Consider the following 26,946-nt stretch of genomic DNA (forward strand, 5'->3'; position numbering starts at 1 on the left):
AGCGTTCAACAACCTATACAGCTAAAGCTTCTTCCAGGTAGATATAAGGATTATCGACAAACAAATGCTCAATACAAACTGATACAGGTCACTCGTTCTACACAACATCGCTCGTTAAGTGAGTCACTATTTTACATTCTGGTTTGCTCATTATGAAAGATTTGACTATAAAAGTAATTTACAAAAATAACAATATCACCTGGTTTTTTACTTGATATCAAACTCATGACAATATCTATTCAGTTCAGTAATTTTCTTATGTAATGTATCATTTCAGAATTTTTTTTCATTTTTGCACGTTTTACATCAATCTATGCTACAAAATATACTACTAGATTCAGAAAGTTTTGGGATATTTTGAATATATCCTAAATATAAATTAATTATTATCACTTTCCCAAGATCTAGCAAAAAGGGTTCTAATCTACATTTAAATCTTTGAATGAAAAGTGGAAAAATGTATAATCATGTTTTTTAAATACAGAGCTGTGATTTCGAAGGAAACATCAAATAGACAAGTTCCATCTTTACTCATTCCTCAATAATCAAGTCCTAATTTTTTTTTTAATGTGTAATAAGAATATAATACCAAGTTGCAAGGGGATAAAATATTGTGTATTGCGTAATTTTTCACTTATTTTTGGTTTTGGTACTGACTAACTTAGAAAATATCAACAACACTGAAAAATCTTAGTTAAAATGTTATTATAATTCCTAAAATGTCATTATAAAGCAAAAAGAATATGTATCATAAAGCAAAAAGAATTTCTTATGCTTGATAAAATGTTTCAACATAAAGAACGAAAGTTAAAAAGGCTGGTTCACTTTTCAAAAATGATGTAAATGTCAATTTTCCCAGTAAAATAAAAAATAATCACTTTCTGATATATGTATCTTTCATAAATAATAATGATAATTAAATTAAAAACCTTTTGGTAAATAAGCTAAAATTTCTTTTAACTCAATTTTTAAAATGTGTGTGTGTGAATTAGCAATAATCCAAAACTTATAAGATGTTTTTTATAGCATATCGAGTTATGAAAAAAATATTAATAAATATTGTTTGGGATCTTGTTGAAACTTTGATTTTAAACGTGAAGAATAATGCTCTACAGAAAATAGTATTTCACTAAAAATTACTAAATTATTATTTCACGAAAAATTACATCACTCATTCTAAAAATATTATAAGAAAAACAAATTCAAAGTTCAGAAAAATTAAAAACATTTATATAAAGTAATTAAAGCTTACACCCAAAGAATAAAACCATTAAGAAAAACTAAAGACGTTTTTATTGTGATGAAAATATACAACAAATGGAAATACATATGTGTAAAATGCTTTGTTTCAAGTTAAAATATATTCATTTTTCTTCTTTCCCCTTTTTTACAAATGCAAAAACACAGTACATACCTGAAAATGTAGGTGGGAAATAAAAATTAGAAAGAAGAATGTTTTGAACTAAATCTAATAGAAAATTTTAATGATTAACAAAAAATACAGTAAAAATAACAAATTTTTAAAATAATTATGCTAATAAATTTTATATTTATAGCTAATTAATCATATTACAGCTATTTAAACTTTTATAAGATAACAATTATAAACAAAACAAAACATTTAGTCGATTTAAATTGACACTGGTAAACCAAATTAATATTTTAAAAGATAAAATTTTAAATGTTAAATAAATTTTATTCATAAAATTCTCAAATTAATTTTTAGGTTGATTGAAAGATAAAAGTAGAAGCTTTATGTGTAAACTGTGTCAATATTTGATGTATATTTTATGAAAACAAAACTCTTTGATAAGATTAAACAGGCTGAAGTTAATAAAATAACATTTATAAAATACTACATTAAAAGTATTTATTTCAAAAAGTATAAAGTAACTTTTTTATCTGCTTTCATTTATTTTTCTACTTTAAAAAATCTGCATATTTAAAAAATAGCAATTTATTTTGTTGTGAAAACAATAACTATTTAGCATCTATCATCAATTTTGACTATCAAATAATCAATCCTTTTAAGCTATGCTTAAAATTCCACCCATATACCATAAACAAGCTACAATAAATACCGAGGTAAATAATAATTCATGACTGATTTATTTTTTAATTCTTCTTGAAGAAGAAGAAAAATAACAAATATAAATAATAGAATTATTCTATGAAGAAGTTAGTTCAATTGTTTTTGTTTGGCTTCTAAGCACCCCCCTCCCCTCTCTCTCTCTTTAGGCACAGCAAATTTTCAGTATATGTGTCAACATCTAAATTAGATACAAAAAGCAAATTGCCCAAAATGCTCAATTTTTTTCTCTACTCCACAAATCATTTTATCAGAAAATCAAAAAACAATATCTTTCAGAGTATTAAATTCTCTTATAAATGATATAAAACATTTTACCAATAAGCTTTATGTGTATAAAAATGCATATTTTTAAATTTGGAGAAAATATACAGAGGTTTTAATAAAAGTTTAGAACCATAACGACAATTTCTATATTTCTAAATAATAAATGATCAAATTTAGTTGAAGCAGTACTGCATTAAAATTTTTCAGGAAAAATTTCAAGCTTTTATACAAAGTTAGAAATAAAAGATTTCAATTTAAAATCTTTGGAAAAAGAGTTATGTTTCTTTCTATTTCTTCACTAAACATAGAGTTAACTTATTATATGAAAATAGATATAAAAAAGACCTAGTGTGATTTGAAATTGAAAATAGGATTCATTGAAATTAAGTTCCAGAATTCCAAGCAAATAGGAAAAATCTTGAAAGTTATTATATAAAATTAATTCAATCTTTTGTACAGAATTATCATTTATCTTTGTTTGATTTTAAAAATAATTCCTGCAAATAAAAATTCGACAAAGTAGTATTAAGAATCATGAAAATATATATATGTAACATAATTTTGCAGATGCACGACTGATAAGAAAATAAACAGGGAATTAAATTCAATTTATTTTTCCACAGATGAGCAAAGTTTGTACAAGGAAAACCAAAGGTGGAATGTGTCTGTTTACATCAAGATACATGAATAAAAAGCATAGCTTTTCCCTTAGTGCTTTTACTAAGAGATTCTTATAGGAATTTCTTTGATGTGTGCCGATATAGGAAAGGGTATCTAAGATATCTTTGGAAATTATGCAGTGGATGTTAGGTATTCTTATCCCTTTGCTTGCAGTATAATTACTAAAGCCTTAATAGTTTTTTAGAGCATGTCTTAGAAATAATTAAATTTAAAAAAAAAAATTTTTAATCAGAAAATAAGAGAAAGTTTAAAAATAAAGTAACTTGGGTTAATTTAACATTAAAAAATAGGAAGTTAATTAAGATTTAAATTAGATTAAGAAACATAATTGCATATATGCATAAATTTCATCACTATATTTAGTTTACCTTGCATTAAACTTACATTTGCATAATTTATTTCTGTTTCTGGAGCTCACATAAAATTAGACCTCACTCATTTGCTTGTAATTAATTAGCTAACAGTTGGCTTCCATCTTATTCCAGAACCAACAATCAAACAAGAAAATATTATAGATGACAATAATCAAGTTTACATTAAATAGTGCCTAAAAATATTGAGGTAGTAGTTCTGAAATGAGTACATATTCCTTTCAAATAGATTTAATAATTGTTAACTAATGATTTAACAAATACGACTGATATACTATATGTATATAGAATAACTAATAAATGTAATTAAAATAGGAAAACAATAAAGTCAATAAATAAATCAAACAGTCAAAACTGTGGTTATGTATTAGAAAAAAAACTGTTTTTTTTAAATTTAAATAGCAATAAAAGTAAACTTAATTTCAAATAAATTATGTTTTTGTCAAACATTAAAAAAAAATTGCATATAGAAGGTGAAAGCTTTAAATACTCACAAAATACTTCCCATTCTGCTTGAGAAAGTGTACCCTAATAAAAAGAAAATTGGACTTTATATAATAACAATAAATATGTTATTTATTAAATGACTACACATATACAATATTATTATAAATTTTACTATATAACATTTTTTCAGTTTATCAAATAATTTCAAACAAATTAAAGATTTTTCTCTTTTACTTATTGGCAGCAGAGCTAAATATAAGAATTCAAATAATACAAATTCGCAACAAAAACATATAAAAAGCATTTTGCTCAATTAGACATTATATATTCATTTGTCCAAAGCATTAAATTTTATGAAAAGCATTATATAGAATGTCAACTCTAAGTGAGAATCAAAAACCAATTTCTAAACAATTAGAGATAGATATATTTCCAGTAGCAGAAAGGCATTAAATAAAGTAAATACTCATTTTTTAAAAATATATTTTTTTTTAGTTATAAATGTACTGCAGTCAAAAATTAAAAATTCTAAATTTTTACGATTTCTTCCTATTGAGAAGAGAATCATATTTAGTAAAATAAACCTAATTCAATAATATGTAAACACAAATATTCCATTCATCTCCTGCTTTTATTTAAGTATTTTCATCTCAATAGGAAGAGACCATTCTCTTAATTCATTCCAAAAGTCTTCTCCAAGATCCACCAATCAGCTTCATCAAAATGGATGTTGATTAATTTAAAGTCATGAATTCAAAACTTTAGAATTATCTCGGTTACAATTGCAAAAGAGTGGAATTTTTTCATTTTTTTAATGCTAAAGTATCAAGAATATTTTATTAAATCTGATAATACTGTGGAAATGTATAAAAATTTAGATTTTATAATATTTTTACAGCAGCATATTTGCTAATGTTGCATCTAGCAACATTAAAAAACTATCAATTTTTTTTCCTTCCAACTGGAAACATAAGCTTAATTCTTAGAAATTGAAAATTAGGCTCAAAATCCTGTATTAGAATGGGGGAGGGATAAATAAACCAAATTTTTTATGAGTCTTAATTCAAACATTAAATTTGGGAATGTAAAGATATACAACGGGTGCTTTTAGTTACTTGATTAAGCAAACAAAAATATTTCAAGAACATATCATTATAATGTCACAAATATTCATTCAAACCTAAATTATCCACTACCCTTCTACGGGCCATTTTTAATCTGATAAATAATAATTTATCCTCAAATTACAGCATTTTCTTATATCATCATAAAACTATTAAATATGTTAACAAGCTACTTTGAAAAAAAGTACTAGAACAACATAATTGATTTTTTTTTCAACGATATTTTTGTATGTGAGCATAAATTTAGCAAAATGTAAATAAAACAGAAAAAAAAAAAAAAATGGTGTCAAACTACATTTTACCTTTATAATAAACAATTTTTAAAAAAAAATCAGTTATCTCCATCAAAAACATCAAATGTAACACCTAGAAACCAAGCCAAAATAACTCCATTATTGCTGAAAAGCATCAAACACCCATTCAACAGAACTACAGCAGATGCCTGTTGCTATGAAATTCTGCTGGGTGTTGTTATGAAATTCTTCACCTTTTCATTAAATGTAATTAGTTGAATACTCAAGGTGCCTGCTTTGTTCATAAGATATGCTTGTTCAGATAGGGTTTTTTTTTGGGGGGGGGGATATTCTCAAATGATCTTTAAGCATACATTTATTTAATAGTCATGAACTAAAGATATCCTCTTTTGTATGTCAGCACCTACAAGCATGTGCTGTCATTGATGATTTTTTTAGAGGGATTGAAGAATCTTTCTTATCTTTGAAAGAAAAATTCGAATTATCCTAGAAATGAGAGGGTTAATTCAATGTATAATTTTTTTATTATGATCTCTTTGAAATACACTTTTGCACAATAATAAATAGAAAGCAGCAAAAAATTATTTAATATTGATTTAATTTAGTGAATTTAAATAATTAGATGAATTTAGATTGAATTTAATTTATCACTTGAGCTTAAATAAAGACCTGAAATTTATGAAAACTAATCACATTGTTTATTTAAGTATGCAAATTATATAACAACTGTAAATGAAACATAATGTTTACATTTCATTTACAATTATTATTATTTTTTGTAATAAAAGTTGATAACTTTGACTAATTTATAAGCAAAGTGTATTTGATTTTAAATTCCTTATTTCATGTTATATTAATGGTTATTCTTCCCTTATAACCTTCATGGGGTTAAAAATTATAATAAGGAGGGGGGGGGGGACTTCTTAAAGTGTAACAGCACTGCTTAAAGACAGAGTGAAATGACAGGTGAGAACATAAATATGTAAAATAGAAGAAAAATACATAAACTAATCTCTATCTTTACTTATGTTAAAAGACAATATGTGTCAATATGCAAGCGAGTGCATATCCATTGGCAAGCTACAAGCCACATTATTTCATGAAGAGCTACTAAATTAAACACAAATATACTCTTGTAGGAGAGTATATGCAACTTTAAAAAAATACATCATTAATAATATTAATATATTTTTCTAAATTTTGACAATTATTGAAAAAAAATTTCATAACTTTCAACAATAGATTTTTATTGTTCCATGAAGTATTTTAATCACTTAATTTATTATTATTATTATTTTGATTTTGAAAACTATGGAAGAAGATTATGCTTACTATCAATGCAATTTACATTTGAAATAAAGTATAGTCACAATATCATGAAAGACAATATGTAATTTGCAGATAAGTTACCTCAATGGTTACATTTTTAATCACACAATGGGAATCCTTTAAGAATTCATGTACATAGCTTGAAATACAATTAAAAATATCTCTAAACACAATACATATAAAAGACTTTTTTTTTTAAGTACAGTTTAGATATCTGTAATAATTTGATATTCAAAAATATATAGTAGAAGCAATCATGAATATCACATTAGGCATAAAATATACGATTCAAATTACACAAAACTATATTCCTGGCAAACTAGTTGAACTGCTAAAAGCAGCTAGCTATAAAATCAGTGAAAATCTGATTTAATTATATAAACTTCCATTCAATAATTTGTAAATAGATACATGCAACTTAAAATTCCAAAATTTATTTTAAGGATAAGATTACATTGGAAGAATAAAGGACATAATCCAAACTGTCACACACAGCCTAAATAATAATATTTGTGATTTGATGAGTAAATTTTTCATTTAATGATTTTCTAATAACATATTGCTCTGTTTTTATAGTTTTCATGGATCAGAGTGATAATGGAGTAAAATAACAAAAGAAAAGGGAAAAAAATAATTAGAAACCTATTACAATTATCAGCAATTAAAGTCAATCTGATGGAATCAATAAAATGGTGCAAAAACATTAAACATGGAAACAAAAACAGGGGGAACACTACAGTTAAAATAAGTGACAAAAAAATTCTTTCTAGTTTTAAAAAATAAATAAAATAGTTAATATGTAAATAATAAAGCTTACTAAGAAATACACTTACAACATAAATTGGTTCTGGTTCCTTCTCAGCTAAAAGATCCTTAATTTTTTGTTGTGCAGCAAAATAATCATCATCACAACCCATCAACTTCTGATTATCGTGCATAGGAGGATATGTCTGAAAAAGTGATAAAACTATGTGCTCAGTTGAAAAAAAGCAAAAAGATTCAAGATAAACAAATAATACCTATAAGTTTATTTTCATTTCTCAGAATATACAATTACTTTTGAGCAACAAAGAAAAAACAAATTTGAAAATGATATTTAGGTATTACTCAACCTATTAATACCCTCAGTTGTGGATTTCCAACTGGGCAGCTACCTACAGCCACTAGGCTAGAGGAAGTTGCAAGCAATTCAATTAAAAAAAATCATTTTTTTTCAGTTGTCAAATAAATATGTTTGTGAAAAATATGAATTCTATAACTTAATAAAATATTAGGATAATATTAATACTTTAGCAAATGCTCAGGTTACTACATGTTTCATTACATTCACTTAATTATTTGAATATTTATCAAACTGAACATCTGCTTGAATAATATTGTATAAAAACGAATCCCAGGCAATCTGGGGTCATGGCAAATAAATAAAAAATATGCATGCACAAGGTTGATAAAGTAAAAAAAATATTAACCTAATATAAATCATTAACATATTAAAAATATACTAAAATGTGAAACCAAACTATCTCATTTAAAGGGAGGGGTTTCAAAAGCCTAGTGTACTCCCCAGGATTGTAAAATGTCTGAATCTACTACTGAATGTCCAGCATTCTAGTTTCGGGACAGTCACATGTATTTCACTTCTATGGTTAAACTAAACATTTTTTTTTTTTTTTTTTTTTTTTTTTGCTTTGGCCAGCAAATTAATAAATTTTCTTAAGCAATTTTAAGGTGATATATACCACACATTAACCTGAGTTTAAGTGGAAATGTCAATGTTTTGATTTTTTTTCTTTGATATATATTTGAAGAAATTAGAAAGTAATCATTATTTTTCAATAATTTATTATATTCTATAAATTTTTTAATATGTATACATAAAAAAAATTTTTAATGATTTACTACCAACTTTTTGATAGTTTTTAAAAAACAATGAGTCAATAAATACCACATAATTATTTTATTATGTAATTTAGAAGAAATTAGCAAAAATTCAAGCTTTAAATTAAGTAAAGCAAATGGTTTAAAATGGTTATTTGTGAAAAATGAAGAGAAAAAAGATAATTATTTATGATTACAATTTAATATTTATTGATTAATCAATTTAATTCCATAATATTACAAAACCAAGAAGATTGAAAAACTGCAAAGCAAATGAACATTTTGATACCTAAGAATAACCTAAAATGTTACCTTATAAGCCAAATAAAGATCCAAAATTTGCAAGGATATATATATATATATATATATATATATATATATATATATATATATATATATATATATATATATATATATATATATATATCCCTTTTCTAAAGAAATTAAAAATATATATCTTTTCTAGGATATATAGAAATGCATATGTATAAATAGAAATGTGAAATTAACTTTTTTTTTTTTTTTTTTTTTTTTTGTAGTGTAAAGAGGCACTAAAATGACAACAATATGTATTTCAGGCAAGATATAGGTAAAACATTTTCTGGGTGAAAAAAAAATGCAAGTATGGAGATTTTTAATCAATATAATCTATATCTGTATGATGACAACGTAAAATTTTCACTTTTAAACAATTATCATGATTTTCTTATTCAAACCAACATGGCAGTGCCATGATTTGAACAAGACAAAATGCAGAAAAAAAAAGCATTTCAAACTTATGTAGCTTTAGAAAGAAATTTAGATCAGAAAGCATTTTGGTTTCAATATATGATAGACTCAATATCTGAAAACAAGAGTCAACTTTTAACTTAGAAATTAAAGTGAAACCTGAGTTTGAATGTTTAAAAAATAATTATTTTCAAAATGTAGACAAATTTAAATTATTACATATACAATTTTTTAAAAAATTCTAAGATTAAAACTTACTTCTAAAGCCTGCATCTTCGTTAAAAGGAACTGGCCTTCTTGAATTTTACGTTTTTCTTCGTAATAATCTTCAAATCTTTTACAATACAAGAGTTCTAAGTCTACTTCTTTTGCTAATCTGAGGAAATAATATAAACAAGAGAAAATTAATATCCACAACTGGGATTTTTAAAGCAAGTTAATTTATTAAAAAGAAGAAAACACAATTGCTTAATAAAATTACAGCACATTAAGAAAATAAAATTTTATTCTATTTTCTCAAACAACTCAACAAAACAAATACTAAACAACAAAAACAAAGATTCAGCAATTTGCTACATATCCTACAAATATAATTATGACATATAAGAAATATTTAAAGTACTTTAACATAATTTACAAAATGTGATTATGTTCTATAAACAGATTTAATATCCTAATTATGAAACAAATGAATAATTATTTGATATAAGCCTCTTTTTATTAATATTTAACTAAGAAACAATTGTGTGTGTGACAGAAACATAAGAAAAGCCTTCAACTTTAATTTTGTTAACACAAAAACAAATCTCTAAATAATAACACACACAAAAAACAACTCAAAAATTAAATTCGTGGCAATCTACTAATTGCTACCCTTTTATATCCAGTCAACTGATGGCAAAGCATAAATTCCATTTTTGATTAGGGCATCAGTCATAAAATGAAAGATACCAACTAATAATTTTTATTCATTTATTTTAATTTTAATTTAAAACCCTTTTGCACTGTAAACATTCTTTCGAAAAAAAATTCAATTAAATTAAGTGTATCATTTAAAATATTTGTAGAATGCAAATATATTCGACGAATAAACTATTTGAGTAAAAATACATAGCGATTCTTATCATTACTAATTCCAGTCGCATAAAGAAACCATTCTACACCATTGATTATATAAGAAAAACATAGGAAATACACAGCAAACGATAATTAGATTTTATACCTTTTAGAACAACTTTCACTTTATACATAATTTAATAATATTATGCATCCTTTTAAATGCCTAAGTATTTTTAAGAAAAATCAGATTCAATATCATTCAATTTTGGTTAACTATTTATTTTTTAATTATTAGATGGTGCTACAATTAAAAATAATTTATGCTTATTAAAAAGCATCTGATGTCTAATAAAAATATCATCAGAGAAAAGACTTTTATATCAATTAACATCACAAGTGAAATTAATAAATGTTGATAATTTATTTTATTTTAAAGGTTTGGCAAAAATTAAGGAAAGTCATTATTAAACATTAGTTAGTTTGTTTGTTTTTTGTTGTTGTTAAATAGCTTAATTTCTTTGTGTTATGGCAATAATATACTTTGCATGATGTCAGTTGTCTAAATAATTTCAGGGGTGATCTGAATGCTTTTAAGATCAAACAGAATATTGGAATATTTTTGTTTATGAAATAGCTTCTTGTTGAAAGTTATTTAATACTTGTTAAATAGTGTTTGCTTATTGACGAATTTATCATAAGAATTTATATGATCTAAAATTTAAAATATAACATATAGTTCGACAAAAATGATAGATTAAGTTCAATGCTTTATAGAATATGAAAAAACAAACAACAGCCATTTGACAGGCTTTATTGCCACAAGAACTAAAACAATTCAAAATGTGTAAGAGATAAACAGTAAAACAACTTCTTTACAAGCAAAAATAAAATTTAATTAAATATTGATTTAACCAAAATGAGCTCATAAATAAATTTAGAACCAAAAACAAGAGTGCCAAAAAGGTGAATAGAAATCAATGAAAACTGTATTTTGTTAAATCTGGTGAAAATATGATAGAAGAAAAAAAGGTGGATACAAACCAATAATCTTTAAAAAAACCAATCTAAAATGCTTGCTAGAGTAATAGTGTCTTAAAATAATGTATTTATTATAATTTAAAGTGAAAATATTTTTCTACAAGAAGGAGGATAGAGTTAAAATAAATGCTATACATGGCACATTTGATATAACAGATACAAAGATTATGCACACTTACTTTAATAAGGCTGGAAAATAGACTAGAAATTCAGGACAATCCACCACACCTTCGAGATGAAAATCATATTTGGCCCCAAAGAGTTTAGGTTGCTCCTTGGATGGGAATGTAACTGTATATACATCATTTCCAAAACAACAATCTGAAGCATCTTCAAGTCTTCTCCTGTAATATAAACATATAAACAAAATTTCATACACTTAGCTTTATTTTTTAAATAAAATTAAAGGTAACGAATTAAAAATTTTCTCACCTGATATCGTATGCATCTGGAACTGAACCAATGAAGTAGCCTCCTGGCTTTAAGCACTCACTGATGTTTTGTAACATCGTTCTGGCTTGAGTAATACTTTCAAAGCAATAATGGAAAGCAAACTGGCAGCTGACAATATTGAATTCAATATTTGAATCTTTGTACATATCTTTAAGTCTTTCCTGGAGTATAAAAAAAAAGTTGTAACAAAGAATGTATCATTTCAATAATCAAGTAAAATTACAAATTTAATGAAAAGAAGATCCTCTTTACTAAATTTATATTAAATTTATGTATAGTCTTCTCAATTTTATACAGCAGTTCCATCCTACCTGATAGGTTATAATCAAACTGATCATAAGCTAAATTTATATTCTCAATATTGTTTACATTAAAATAAATAATAAATTGCACAGAAAGAACAAAAATTTTAATTCATGCATGCATAATTATTGCATATAATAAGAAAAATATGTTATAAGCCCTCAATTGTCTGTATTTTTAACAAAATTATATAAACTAAAATAACATTTTATTTTGAATATATAGATTTAGGTTATTTTAAGTTAGAAAGGAATAATACAAAGATTAAAAGTAGTATACACTAAAAATTTATTGATTTAAAAGAAACATCATATAATTTAAAAAAAAAATGAATAGCTAAAGGCAATCAGTGCCACCACAGTTATAGTGGAGCTAGAATGCAATTAAATATCATTTTGGCACTGATTATTTCTTCCTCTTTTTCTAATGAAAAAAAAAAATTGCAAGTTATCTCTTTAAATCAATAAGATCTTTGCTTTATCCTTACCCTTGCAAATATGATTGATGCTTTAAATTACTAAAATTAAAAATTCATTGGCAAACATGTCAAGAGGGGTAAAAAAACTCAGATTACAAATATATCAATGTATTTTATGTATTAATTCTGAAAACCCATAATATTTTCTATTAAACTTACACATATAATTACTTATATTAAAATCATTTTTATACATGTTTTGAATGAAATTGTACATTATGTTTACATTGAATTAAAAATATTGAAGATTTGTTTAATGCTAAAAGTATTTACTCACAGCAATTCACATAATTATGTGCACACTGAAATTTCAAATAGATTATTAAAGGCATGAAAAAATTACATATTGCCTCTTTATATACAACACAAGAATGATGTGTGTGTATATGTGTGCGATTGTTTCAATCCACAATAAAAATAATAGCAGTGATGACTAACAGAAAAAGAGTGAATTACTTTAATAGAAAAAAAGACAAAATGAAATTAAATTCTAAATATTATCTTATCAAGTTTATGCATAAACACTAATAAAATATATATATATATTTGGGAGTTATGAATTTCTCCATTTTTCAACTGCAGTTCAAACAACTATACAACAAAATGAAAAAAAAAATTCTTGCCCTTGGTTTCTACTTCACTTTTTTTTTTTAATTATTTTTATTTTTAAATCACTTCCATTTCATAACATATATCAGGATCGTGACCATCACTATACATTTTCCTTAACCTTAAATTATACACTTACTTTAGTACAATCAGCAGTTATAAATTCTGCATCGAAGCAATAGCCTCTTTCTCTCTGTCTTTTATGCCTTTCTTTCATTTCAACATAGCGCTGCTGACACTGCTCAACAGATGTTTCAGCAATATCTGAAATAAAGATATAGGTGCATCAATTTAATTTCCAGGGGAAAAAATCAATTTCCTTAATTTTTTAATTTCTAACTAAAATGAATGTCTTATGTTTATGATTCATTCATGTCATATTCAATTAAAGCGAAGACTTTTATCTACTTGCAAACTCATTTATTTTTCTCCAATCTAATCTATAAATAAAAATTTTAATGTCACTTTGAATAATGCGTAAAATAAAATAATAAAAAATGTTTAGTTAATGAAAAATTTTAATAAAATTTTTCAAATCAAGATTTTTTTAAATTATTTTTTTAGAATTGAATGAAGAATTTAAGTATCTTTTTTAACTGCATTCATATACATTTTTGCATGAACAGCATTCATTCATTCATATATATATATATATTGAATGAAGAAACTAAGCATTTTTTTCAACAGCACTCATATACATTTTTTCAATCCTGATTGATATTTGATGAATCTATCCAAAGAGTCTAAAACTTGTTTTTTTTTATTATTTATATCGATATAATGTTATAAGATGTTGTGCACCATTCATAGTAATTAACATCTTGGATTAGGAAAATTAGTCAAAAGAAAATGAAAAACATTAGTATGTTATTTTAAAATACAATTTAGTGTAGAAACTGTTCACTTTAATGCTGCTGAAAAAGCAATATATTTAACATATATAGCTTTGTAAATTAATAAGTTTTGAAAAAAATAAAAATAACTTTATACGTATTTAAATAAAAGAAAGAGAGAAAAGTGATGAAACAAAAATACAATCATTTTCAAAAATGTACTAAACTATTATTTAGAACTATTTATACTAGCAGATAGAAAAATGTTAAATGCTTTACATGAAAATAAAATATAATCTGTATTTTCCTTTTCACTTTTATAATTAACTGTATTTAAAAATCATGCCATGTGCCAAATGCCCATTATTCATATATACATAATGTATAATGTTATAAGATATTGTATAATGTTATAATATATAATACAAAGTAAAATATATTATGAATTGAAGAAATATTAGTTTGTAATTACATATTTTCAATTTTTAATTACTTTTAAAATAATTTAAAAAAATTTCTTATATAAAAATTTTTAATTATTTTTAAATATGTATCAATTAAATTTAAAAATATTTTTTTCATAATTTAATGTTATTAGAATTAACTGTAATTAGAATTTAATGTTATTAGAATAAAAAATTAATGAAGATTAAATTTTTATCACACTCTAATAACATAATAAGTTATGATAAATGTGATTCTAGATTTGAGTTAAGCGAAGTACTATATATAAAAAAGCAAACCATATTAAAAATAAACTGATATACACTTTAAAGTGGCACAGAAATTTTATAACTACATGTTGATGCAATACAACATGAAAATTGCCTTCTTTCCAAAATGAGCGCTATATTTTCAATTCTACTTTAAACAGAAAATCACTATAGGGTAGGTATTCCTATAATTAGAAATTTTTTTATTGAAACCTAAATTTTATTTATAAATTCAAAAAGATAATTTGTAATCAATAAAAAGTTTGATTCAAAATATAATTAAATGAAAAATTATCAATTACAATTACAGTTTTAACAATAAGATTTTCATGAATAAGATAATCAGAACTGTTAATGATGAATTATGTTCAAAATCATAAAAACCGTATGATTCAAATAAACTACTTAAAACATTGTCAATATTTTTTTTCCTTTTTTGTAAAATTAATATCTTGAAAGAAAGGTAATCAAAGAACCTCTTCAAATGTTTGTAAAATTAATATCTTGAAGGATAGGCAATCAAAGAACCTCTTCAAATGTTACATATATCTTTTATATACAAGCAAGAACAAAATGTTGCTGGGCAATTCCCAGAATAGTTTTAAAATGCGATGTTTATACTTTCTCCTTGATACTATTTAGATCTCCCATTTAAAGAAAATTAATAAATTTGATACATTATAAAACAGTCACTAAATGAATGATAAAAAATATGCATTATAATAGAGATGAGAAAAAATAATTACTTACCAGCACACACTAAATAATCAATGTTCCCTTTCTTCCACTTTAATAGATCACCGCCTTTCCCAGATCCAATATCCAGCACATATTTTTTTTCTTCATATCTTATTTTTTCAGTAAATTCCTCTGAAAAAAAAATCAAATACTTATCTTAATTTGAAATAATCAACAGGAAAAATAAAAATCTGGCTTCATTTCTCAATGTTTTAAGATATCTGATTAAGCAGCATTCTAATTTAACAATTGAAGTACTGCATCTTAATGTAAATAAACTTGATAAAAAATTAAAAAATATATATGCTACTAAATTTATGCAAGCTTTTGGAACACTTTCTAAGTTATAATTAGTCTTCTATTTAAAAATAAGAATTTGGATCAGAATTATCCTTTATTCTTCTACATAGCAAAACAATACATAAATTATTGAATGAACCATTAAAATGAACTTCACTGTGATTCTAATATGTCCTCAACCAATATACACATAAGCAATTAGCAATATATATCAAGTTAATTCAAATGAGTTAATGATCAGAATTAATGTATTAACTTATGTTTTCATAAATGCTCATTTTAATGAATATTAATGACTATATAGTTAAAGCAATGACTAAGAATTTTGCAAAGAGAGAGTTTTCCTTAATATGTCAGATTCCAATGAATGTGTTTTTGTGACTACAATATAATATTTACAACTCAAGACTTGTATAATCAATAACTTGAAAGAAGATACAGAAAATGAATTAGAAAAGAATACATTTTCATTTAGTGATGCCATTTGTCACTTCAAAAATCAACATTACTGAGGATAATAGTTGGAAGTATCTGGAGAAGAATATAAAAGATATCTGATATATTCTATATTCATATAAAACAGTTATGGTTATTCATTATGAATTAAATGCATATGAATGTATACTATACTTTTTTATGCATGTATGCTATGTAATAATTACTTATACTGTATGCACAATTATCACACATCATGCATATTTAAATAATTGTTTTCATCATTAAGTCTTTGTTTGGAACAAGTACAGACAATTCTATAATCAGTTTTTAAATATGATTGCTAAAACTCTTTAAAATGATTTTAGAAATTATCAGTAATTGTATCCTAATTCTGGAAGAAAATTTTTAATTTCATTGACAAAACATTTAAAATGCAAAAATAACAATAATAATAAATAAAACACCAGAAAAAAATTCATAAATCAAATTAGACATTGATACTATATTCTACAACAAACAAAAAGTTTAACATATATACAATTATATACATTAGTGTATTATATTAGAATTTAGAATAATCAAATCAATTCATTCAGAAAAATTTTTATTGTGTTTATGTCTGCCATCAATAATACTGTTTGTATTTGATATTTGTATCCAAAAGACTGAAAACATTTAATTAAGACTAAAAGAAAAGTCCATAAAGTAAATTTGATTATTGTTGGAAAATAATGAAATTTTACTATATAATTTTAGCAAGAAATTGATAATAGTTATACAACAATCAGAACTAAAGTTTAAATAAAATTGTTTTATTTCATCTTTTATTAGAAGATTCATAACAGTAAATTATTTATCTTTTCCTTTGAAAAGAAAAGAACATGCTGCAAATGATAAAAAGTAGGTCTTCTAACCTAAAATTCCAGATCCATATCTGAAAGTAAATATCATCTTCATTTTGAAAAATGGAACTACACAATAGTCAAAATGGTAATTTCACATCAATATGAGTCAGAGCAGCTTCTTTAATTATTTTTTTTTTTTTTTCAATTGTCAACTTTTTTTTAGGCCTCAGAAAATTTTAGCAGCCCATCTGCATAAAGAAAAAGTTCACCAACCCCAGAATTTATAAAGCAATAATAACTAATAGCATATACAACAAATTTTACAAAAATCTTTGAAGTCCAGATGGATAATAACAATATTTACAAAGAATTAAAAAAAAAAAACTTGTAAAAAAATAAAGTCTATAATGCTTCATAAGAAAGCAAAGCATTTCAAAGACAATTCATTTGAAATGAAAAATTATGATTTTTATTATATTAGGGATTTTTCTGATCCTTTTAGAGACAGAATTCATTTTTCTTCATGAAAATGTATGCATAAATATATAAGGAAAGAAATTAGAATTGTTACTGTCATCAGTTATCTAATACAATTTTTTCTTTCTTTAAAAAAAAAAAAAAAAAAAAGGCTTATTAAAAGGTGGTTTGGACACAGGAAACCACCATTCTTGAATGGGCTAAGCAAAATCCAAGATCTTTACCAAAAATAGGGATTTTAAAGAGAACAACTGAAAAGATCTTTCCCTCTTATTAATCCACTGAAAGGTATCTAATCTAATCTAAAGGTATCTCAGGCTATCTGTTATATGTCTATGTAGGGTTACATATTTTTGTTTTACTTCATTAATAGCAAACTATAAATCTCATCTATTGCGCTTGTCAATCTAAAACAAGACAAGAAAATCAGTCATACAATCTAAAATATGTTTCTAAAGGTGCTTATCAGATAAATAGAAAGAAAGAAATGAAATCCCAATAGCTAAATGATATAATATATATTACTAGAATATACACACCAGGTACAAATTTTGCTAGAATGGAATCAATTATATTCACTTAAATAGTATATTCATAACCATGAACAATGAAAATCACAATTTAGTAAATTTTAAATTTGATCCACAAATTAAATTGATAAAAAAAATATGATTAAAATAAAATAAAAAAATAGTTGAACTAACTTACTAATTAGCATGCTTTTAATCCAATTATTAAAATTTCTCATGTAAAATATCCGACTTTGTTTTCTTTCTTCTAAACCTTTTTCTTCAATTTTATTATAGTGCTGAGCAACTATAGGAGCCAAAGAGTCAGACATAGTGATGCAAATGTTCTAAAAAAGAAAAATATATATATATATTTCATTGATTATATTTTGCTGATAAATTTTGTAAACAAAAAAAATTGAATGAAAAAGATTTTAAAATAAAGGAAACATGTATATATATATATATAAAATATTTTAGCAGTTATGTGGCTGAAAAGAAGAGACTTTTGAAATTTTAACTTTGCTTTAATACATCCTAGGAGGTATCATTTGTACAAGAAACTGGCGATCATAAAAAATATGTCACTCTACATTACAATACAAGGGCAAAAAATGCATGCAATTTTCCCCTTCAATGATTTTACTATGAGATTTTGAGATAGGATTTCTCTGGCCTGTGTCGATTTAGGAAAGGGAATCTTAGGTATCTTTAAAGGAATGTTGTAAGCATTAGGAATTTTTATCCCTTCACTCAGAACATGAGAAAATGATGAGGTTGTTAGTTTTCTACAACATGTGTTAAAAATAATTAAATAAAAAGTGGGAATTGGATCAGGAAATAAGAGGAAATTTTAGAATGAAGTTAACATGGCCTAAATCAAGATAAAATTCAGGAAATCGGTTGAGATTTAGCTTAGATTTTAAAAATATTATTACATATATATATATATATATATATATATATATATATATATATATAGAGAGAGAGAGAGAGAGAGAGAGAGAGAGAAATGTCGCTACCATTAATAATACTTTTTTCATATAAAATGTTATTTATTTACAAATAAGTTGATATATTAATTAAGCCTGTAAGTTAATAGTAAAATACATAAAAAATATAATAAATTTATAATATTAGTTATTTATTCTGAAACAAATATCAGAAGAAACCTATGAAATACCCCTCTCTAGGAAGATTTGTCCTTCATATATGCCCATTAATCAGGTAACAGCATGATTTTTGTAACCATAGGGTAAACAATAACTTTCTTACTTTTTTTGACATATTTTCTTAATTCCACACTTATAGTCTCCCTTGGCTGACAGTATCAGTTAAACATTGTAAGAACAACTATAAAAAAGTCACTAATTTTTTCAATCATAAAAAAAAAAAAAAAAAAAAAAAACCCTAAGAATTTTTTAATAGCAACAACTTCTGGCAAGTAAATATATGATTAATATAGCAATCATTTTAGAATTCAAAGAGATACATTGAGCATGCCAATTTTTTATTGCAAATATCCTTAACTTGCTAGTGGATATGAAAGAATATCATATATAAATAAATGTTAATAAGAAATGACATATAATAAAATCCACTCTCAGTTGTTATCTTTATTATTTTATTTTATATATATTGTTAATCAAGCTTTATATCTCTGTTTACTTTTTTATATATTTCCTTCGGTCCAGTCTGAATCATAATAATATAATTTAAGGATAAAAAACAAAAGTTTTTTTTTTTTTAATGAAAAAGAATTACAAATCAGAAAACTGAAAAATTAAGCTGTAGAGTATTAAAAAATTAAAACTTTTATATTTATTACAAGTAAGCTTTAAATATGAAGAATGCCATTTTATTTTAAGTGTATGTCGCATTTACTAAGGGGAATGTTTTACGATTCCTTATACACAGAATAATGAAAAGCATAGAATATTTAATTTATATAAAGCTAAATCATTCATTAATTAAAATTATATAAAAAATGCATCAAAAAAATTTTATCACTCAAGCAAAGATAGATAAGATTGAAATATATTCAAGCTCATGTTGATTTATAATTATTAAAAGTGACATTTAGAACAAAACATTAAAAAGTTTTCCTTTTAGTAGTAATGGTAGAGAAGACTTATTCTGATTCCCTCATACCATCTCTTGAAATCAATTTTTATTAAGATGCAAGACTGTATGATGTGAAAATATTTAGATATAATTTGTATGATTTATGGGTAAAAGGAAGTTCTATATTATATATTTTTAAGCTGAAGTTTTCAACATTATGTCTCTTTTTGAGATACTGATATGTTTCTAATTAAGCATGATTAAAGTACATCTTTATGTTGTTAAAACATATATTGCTAAAGTGAATAAAAAATTTAAGATATCCATATTTCATTGCCAGAATCACCAAGAAAATTCTCAAATTTAAATCCTTGAAACCAACAAAAGAAGATGCTTAATAATCAAAAGCAATACAGTAATATAATTCCATTAAAATAAAACATATTTACTTTCTTGAGATTATACTTGCCAAATAATTTTAATGCAATCCATTAGAAAACATTAAAAATTATATCGATTCCTAATGAATTTAAATTTTATTAGGAATAATAAGTGTATCATAATCTTAACTAAATAAGAATTAATTAAGAACTTAATTAGGCAATGAGCAATGTAGTAAATTTCAGGTTTTTATGTATTTTATTTCCCATTTCTATAATTATTGTTATAATAATAAAATCCCAACAAAAAAATCACCAAGTAAAACTTTAAATAAAATTAGCTTTCCATTAATAGCAAATTTTTAGCCTTTACACCAAAAATGGAAGGTGGTGCAAACCACCAAAGATTAATTTTTTTTTTTTTTTTTTTCTAAATGGTTTCCACAGTAATTTTTACATGTTGAAAAAAGTTAATGCATATAAATAACAATTACTTACGGTACCGGGTAATATCAAGGAAATGTATCAAAATAAAAGATTCAAAGGAAAAACAAACTTTATCACGAAAGAAAAAACAAAAGACCCTACATTAGGACTGGAATAAATGTTATCTAAGTTTTATAAAATATTTAATAAAATCAGAGAAATTAAAGAATAAATAAACTACCCTACCCAATCCTGTCAATCACACACGTTTAAAAACAAACAAAAAGAATGGGAGCAGGTACAGTTACAGAGAAACAAGAAAAGGCATTAATTTGAAATCAGCTCTTCATCTCAACAGATAAATTTTGAAATTTCAAGTCACATGAAATAAGGAATTTCTTTATGTATATAATACATGTACGTTTTTTTAATTCATTTTGAAATGATAAACCATTGATTACTTTCAAATTTATGATTTTATTCCCAAAATAAAACTCTGAAACGTGGAATAAATTCTTATTTCTTAAAGAACAACAAAATAATAATGAGTACGAAATTTTAATTAAAAAAAGAGACTAATTTATGTAAAATAAATTTTATGTAAACAAAGGGTTTCGTACAATTGGATTCAAATAAATTTTAATTGATCACAATCTAGTGAATCCGGCATGGTCTAGTGGTTAGGATACCTGGCTCTCACCCAGGAGGCCCGGGTTCGATTCCCGGTGTCGGAAGTGTATTTTTATTTGACACTAAGAAATAAAATTAAACAAAAATGACACAAAGAAATAAAATTACTGATCAGAACTCAAATTTATTAATACTGATTTTCGATATAAGTAATTCCACAATGCAATTCTACAAATTCGAGTGCGGACAAAAAAAATTTAATTATTTTTGGTAGTAAACTAATGCCAATTGCTTACGTATGATTAATACTTATTAAATCTTATTTCAGACTTTTCATAACCAGGAAGGAAAATCAAGCCTTTAAAAATCTATTTAAATCAAATAGTTTTGCTTAAAAAAGTTTCTTAAAGTAAAATTACTCAATAAATATGCGTTTCAATAAAAGGATATTATGAAACTTGTATATTTTAAATTTGAATTCAACTGTAGAATTATACTTTAACATGATTCAGCGTTCAATAATGACTCATAATTATAATAATTTATTGAAGCAATAAACTATAAAGTATGTGATATATAAAACAGGGGGGAAAAAAGTGTTGCCTGCTTTTTATATTTTTAAGCTTGTATTCCAAGCATATATAATTTATTCTTTATAAAGATTGTCATCTCCAGGACAACGTCGTAAGTTAGAATTTATCCTTATATTTTTGCAATTCAAATGTTCATTTTCTCATAAAAATGTAAAATCGGAATGAAAATTACTGCACAATATCAGATAGAATTCGTATTAGATATTTTGCTATAAATTGTGTATTAATTTCAAATCTCTATTTCTATTTAAATGAATTCTACAAATTTTAGAATATTGAGCAATCAGATATTACCCATATAAATATTTGATTATAAAGTTTTCAAAAATTTATATAAATTCTCATCTTTTTAATATTACAAATATAGTATAGATGGATGACACTACTTAAATTTGTTAGTTTCTACAAATATTAAAAGTGAATGTGCATCTATGTTTGTCTATTGGCAATTTGCAGGAAGATCACTAAATTCCAACCTGAAATTATCAAATTTGGCACATATATACTTAGAGAGTGGAAATTTACACTTCAGAGAGTTTTAAAGAATGGTAGTTAAAAAAAAGTTTTAAAATAAAGCTAATCTCACCTCAATAATTGCCGGAATTTTATCATACATAAATAATGTTTGTAGCATTCTAAAATTTACATAAAATTACCTTAGCTATTCTAACATCCTTTTTGGAAGAAACAGGGGGACTATTTTGGAACGGAACTTGTAATTTTCAACCCTAGTCAAATGGGAGGTCGATATATCAGTCTGTTTCTCCTCCCATCTCCAAATTTCCGCACCACAGCAACGAGAGAGGGTTTAACTCATGACTTCGAATTTAGTATGCGCCAGTTCATAATACATGATAGATCTTTAGTGAAATCTGTTTTCGAACATGCATCCTTCCATTTCAGCATCAAAACTATACACCACTTTGCCAACATATCCAAAGATCGCTATTAAATGTTGCCAATTTAGCACTAGTAATAATTTTTTCTTTGCGTTAAGAAACATTTAGAAATATTTTTATGTATAATTTGCACAATATTTTTCATTGTTTCATTCTCATCAAATCCTTAAAATTAAATAATCAAAATTTAATGCAAGTTTAAAAGAGATTATTTTCTGTAAATTATTTTTACATCTCTTAATAAATAACATTTAATATATTCGTATAGTGTAAACGTTTGGCTTATAAAAACAAATATTGTAATAAATGCAATGCATGTAGATTCTTAAAACTTATAAAGGTAACAAAAATTAACAAATGTTATTTTTTAAGTTAAAAACTTTGGCAATAATGTGTCATGCGTATCTTAATTTACAAGCAATATAAATCTTTTTTGCAATAAACTGACATGAACTTTAAAATTGAAGTAATGTAATTGAAAAAACAGTTTGAAGGAAAAAAAAAAAAAGAATCCAAAGACAGATTTTCCCAGGAAATTAAAGGAAAACTATTTTTTTTATTCATTACTTATAAAATATGTTATACGACACTCTTTACATCAACAGCTTAAATAGTGGCTTCTCGTGTCTATTTTTTTTAAAAATCCAAATTACATGCACATCGGACATGTTTCGATTTGTCAGCACTTATTCTTTTCTTCAAACAACTTATAAAATATGTCTCTGGTACACTAAGATAGTGATGGTTGAAAATATTACAGTGATAAAAAATATTGTGAATACTTCATTTAAAATATATATTACTATCGATGTGATTAATCAGTTAATATAAATATTTACAGTAAAAGTGATTATTCGATTTATCACACTGATCAGTAATTATTTATTCTAACCGTTTAATTACATTGGGGCAACAAAAAAGACAAGAAAACGTTTGCAAACTTTTATGAATATATATATATATATATATAAACATATTGCCCGTAATATTTAATTTTTTAATATCGTCTGAATATGAATTTTTCTTTATGTGATATTTTAATTTTGCTGATTATTTTGAATGGCGAATTTAATTACTCCAAGAATATCTATTAAAATTGATTTCCATTATAAAATTTATATTCTAAAAATATATGAATTGTGGCAAAAAACTTTGAAAGACAATTAGTTATCAAAGGCAAGAACATTTGAGATTATAAAAGATTTAAAGAAAGTAGAAAATTCATCATAGATGGATCCCTCTCTGATAAATCATTCATTAACTATCAATATATTGATTAGATAAGATGGCTGGTGCTTGGTAACTAATTTTTTAAAAATGATAACAGCATGTCGACACACACAGTTATGATTCATAATTGGGTTAACACTTATTGTTATACAAATATATATATATATATATATATATATATATATATATATATATATATATATATATATATATATATATATATATATATATATATATATATATATATATATATATATATATATATAAAATATCAAAGCCGGATTTACAAATCAGACGATTAATTTTAGTGTCTTTTATACCCATTCCATTTCGGATAAAAATGATTGCTACTAGCGAAAATTTTTTAATTCACAAAGAAAAGGCACAAATAAAATGATAATACGCAATGAGACAATTAGTCATTCATTTTGAGTATTTTATTTATTTTTTTAAAAGCAAGCTACATAAAATTGAATGTATGAAATAATCTTTAAAATTTACACTTGTTACAGCCTTTTTGCCAATTTACATTATAATGATAATCATGCTATCGTATTCATGCCCATGAATGCGTTAAAATATGCGATTTTTGATCAGAGTTAATTTTAAAAAATTACAACAATTTAAAATACTTAAAAGTAGTAAGTACACCAATTATAAAAGTAGTACATGATTAAGTACATTCAATGTTAACTGTATCTTATTGAATCAGTATGCGTTAAAAAGTATAGATTAGGATCAGGCAACAATTTTTTTAGTAAAGATTTATTTTTAGAATATATTTACCAAAAAACTTTAATTATGAAATATACATTTAAAAGAATGGAATCTATGAAATAAAACATTTACATCACTATGTATAAAGATATATAAAACACACTGCAATACAATTATTTCTTGTCAATTTTAAAGTAATAAAATAATAATAATAAAAACAATTATTAAAGGAATTTAATTCTTTCATTAAATTATTATCATTTTTTCGTCTGGAAGTATATTGAGATTTCAAATGTATGGCAATATTTTTAACTTATACGGATAATAAAATTAAATATATTTCGTGAGAATATTATATTATTGAAATATATATATACTTGTTGTACATACTATTTATGTACTAACATTATTAATGCATATTCCATGATAAATAAAACTTAAGCATTTATTTATCGCTATTTTCAGAAGGAGAATTCAGAATAAAATAAGAATAATAAGGGAAATAACATATTTATGATACACAGTTTGGAATTTTTTTTTCTTTAATTCAAATTTCTTATTTTATTACGTTTGTTATTATTATTTATTGATTTAAAAGGACGCATTAAAAAGCACCCTACATAATTTTTAGCTAAAGAAATGGAAAATATACATACATATATGTAAATACACACATTTTTGAAGCAGTTTCGTGGCCAAAATGACAGTCACTTTGAATTTTAAAACTTCGCTTTATTCCATCCCGGGAGGCATAATTTATGTACAAGCCAGAAACGACGAGTAACGTCAATCTACATCACAACACCAGAGCGAAAGAGAAAAGAGCCAACGAAATATTTATCCCCATGCTTATATATTGTGAGATTCAGATAGGGATTTCTTTACACGTGTCGCTTTAAGTAAGAGAATTATAGGGATCTTTTAAAAGAACGAGTTTAGATCGACAAATTTTTATCCCTTCACTCAGAGCGTGAGAACCGCTGATTTAACCATTTTTATAGAGCTTTTGTAGCCTTAATTAAACAAAAAATGGTGGGAATGGATCAGAAAATAAGAGAACATTCTAGAATGAAGTTAATATGGGCTAAATTAAGATAAAAATTAGGAAATTAATTAGGATTTAATTTAGATTTAGTGATATCATTACATATACATATATATACCACCTTCAAGTTCATTAGGTACAAATATTTCAGCACATTTTTTTTTTTTTTTTTGAATAACATTGTCAATCGACTGGAGTTATTTTACATTTTTCAGCCAGAAAGTTTGCGCATTTTTGCAAAAGTTGTGTGGCATTGCAATCGACTGCTTGCTTTAAAACTTTGGCAACATTTTCAGTTGTAATATTATCCATCAAATACTCTAAACAGAGTGCTTTCAAAATAGGTTTATTTCGCTGGTGAGCTTCACTGGTCAATCTTATGGCCAAATTCACATTGAAATCGGGAATTCTGCCGCTGTATTCAAATTCGCTTACAGCATCATAGCCATAAGGGAAAAGGTCTGGAACAGTCACTATGCTTTCACATTCAACATCATTTATCGCCAGTTTATCCTCGCTTGGATTTGGTATCACTGCTTTGACCTGCGCAGGAATCGACATGATGCAGTGAATTGTTACTTTATCATTTTCGAATGAATTTTCTTCAAGAACATTCCCATCGAAGATCAGCCGTCCAACTGCGTTGGTGGGAGTACATTGCACACGGTACAAACGATCTTTGATGAGTATTAGAGCATCTTCTAGGAATATCGGCATACCAATCTCACAATTGACACGTATTTTAAAAAGTTCATCATAAATCAAATGGATTGAAAATTCCAAATTTTCTATGTTTTTGAAATGATATCGATTGCTTCGAAACATAAGGCTCTTGTCCGATGAAGACATTTCGGCAAGTGCTCGAGCAGAAATATTCCAGTGAATTGCAAATCGGTGAGACATTGCTGTAATATCGTTCACTAAAACTGGCGAAGACATGATGAAACGCTAGGAAAAATTAATCTTTCTTTCAGCTCAATATTGTTGACGAACAAAGTGA

At 24.7% G+C, this 26,946-nt stretch overlaps 1 protein-coding gene and 1 non-coding gene across 4 annotated transcripts; one reads left to right on the plus strand and one right to left on the minus strand.

The window, feature by feature from the left end:
* Positions 1-1,275: 1,275 nt before the first annotated feature.
* LOC129988394 (mRNA cap guanine-N7 methyltransferase-like) lies at positions 1,276-21,175 on the minus strand. 3 transcript variants are annotated; one of them, XM_056096616.1, is made up of 10 exons: positions 21,079-21,175; positions 18,162-18,309; positions 15,406-15,525; positions 13,249-13,373; positions 11,699-11,880; positions 11,446-11,610; positions 9,428-9,545; positions 7,396-7,512; positions 3,903-3,936; positions 1,276-1,414 (listed from the first exon to the last, which is right to left on the minus strand). In XM_056096616.1, exons 2-10 carry the CDS (start codon positions 18,292-18,294, stop codon positions 1,365-1,367), a joined length of 1,044 nt encoding a protein of 347 aa, XP_055952591.1. In that variant the 5' UTR covers positions 18,295-18,309; positions 21,079-21,175; the 3' UTR covers positions 1,276-1,364. The 3 variants fall into 3 exon arrangements, with proteins under 3 accessions (XP_055952591.1, XP_055952592.1, XP_055952590.1); XM_056096617.1 differs by lacking the exon at positions 21,079-21,175 and adding an exon at positions 20,905-21,043; XM_056096615.1 differs by lacking the exon at positions 21,079-21,175 and adding an exon at positions 19,238-19,264.
* Positions 21,176-21,494: 319 nt separating this feature from the next.
* On the plus strand, positions 21,495-21,566 carry Trnae-cuc (transfer RNA glutamic acid (anticodon CUC)). Its single transcript has one exon. It is a non-coding gene; the product is annotated as a tRNA-Glu (tRNA).
* The last annotated feature ends 5,380 nt before the right edge of the window (positions 21,567-26,946 follow it).

The sequence above is a fragment of the Argiope bruennichi genome, chromosome 10, assembly GCF_947563725.1.
Source record: "Argiope bruennichi chromosome 10, qqArgBrue1.1, whole genome shotgun sequence".
Classification (NCBI taxonomy): Eukaryota; Metazoa; Arthropoda; class Arachnida; order Araneae; family Araneidae; genus Argiope; species Argiope bruennichi.

Excerpts from the sequence above, each read along its gene's own strand:
- LOC129988394 (XM_056096615.1), bottom strand. Across the intron at positions 11,881-13,248 it reads TAACTGCTGATTGTACTAAA|GAAAGACTTAAAGATATGTA; the intron begins GTAAGTGTATAA and ends TTTATACTCCAG. Across the intron at positions 11,611-11,698 it reads CCAGATGCATACGATATCAG|GAGAAGACTTGAAGATGCTT; the intron begins GTGAGAAAATTT and ends TTTATATTACAG.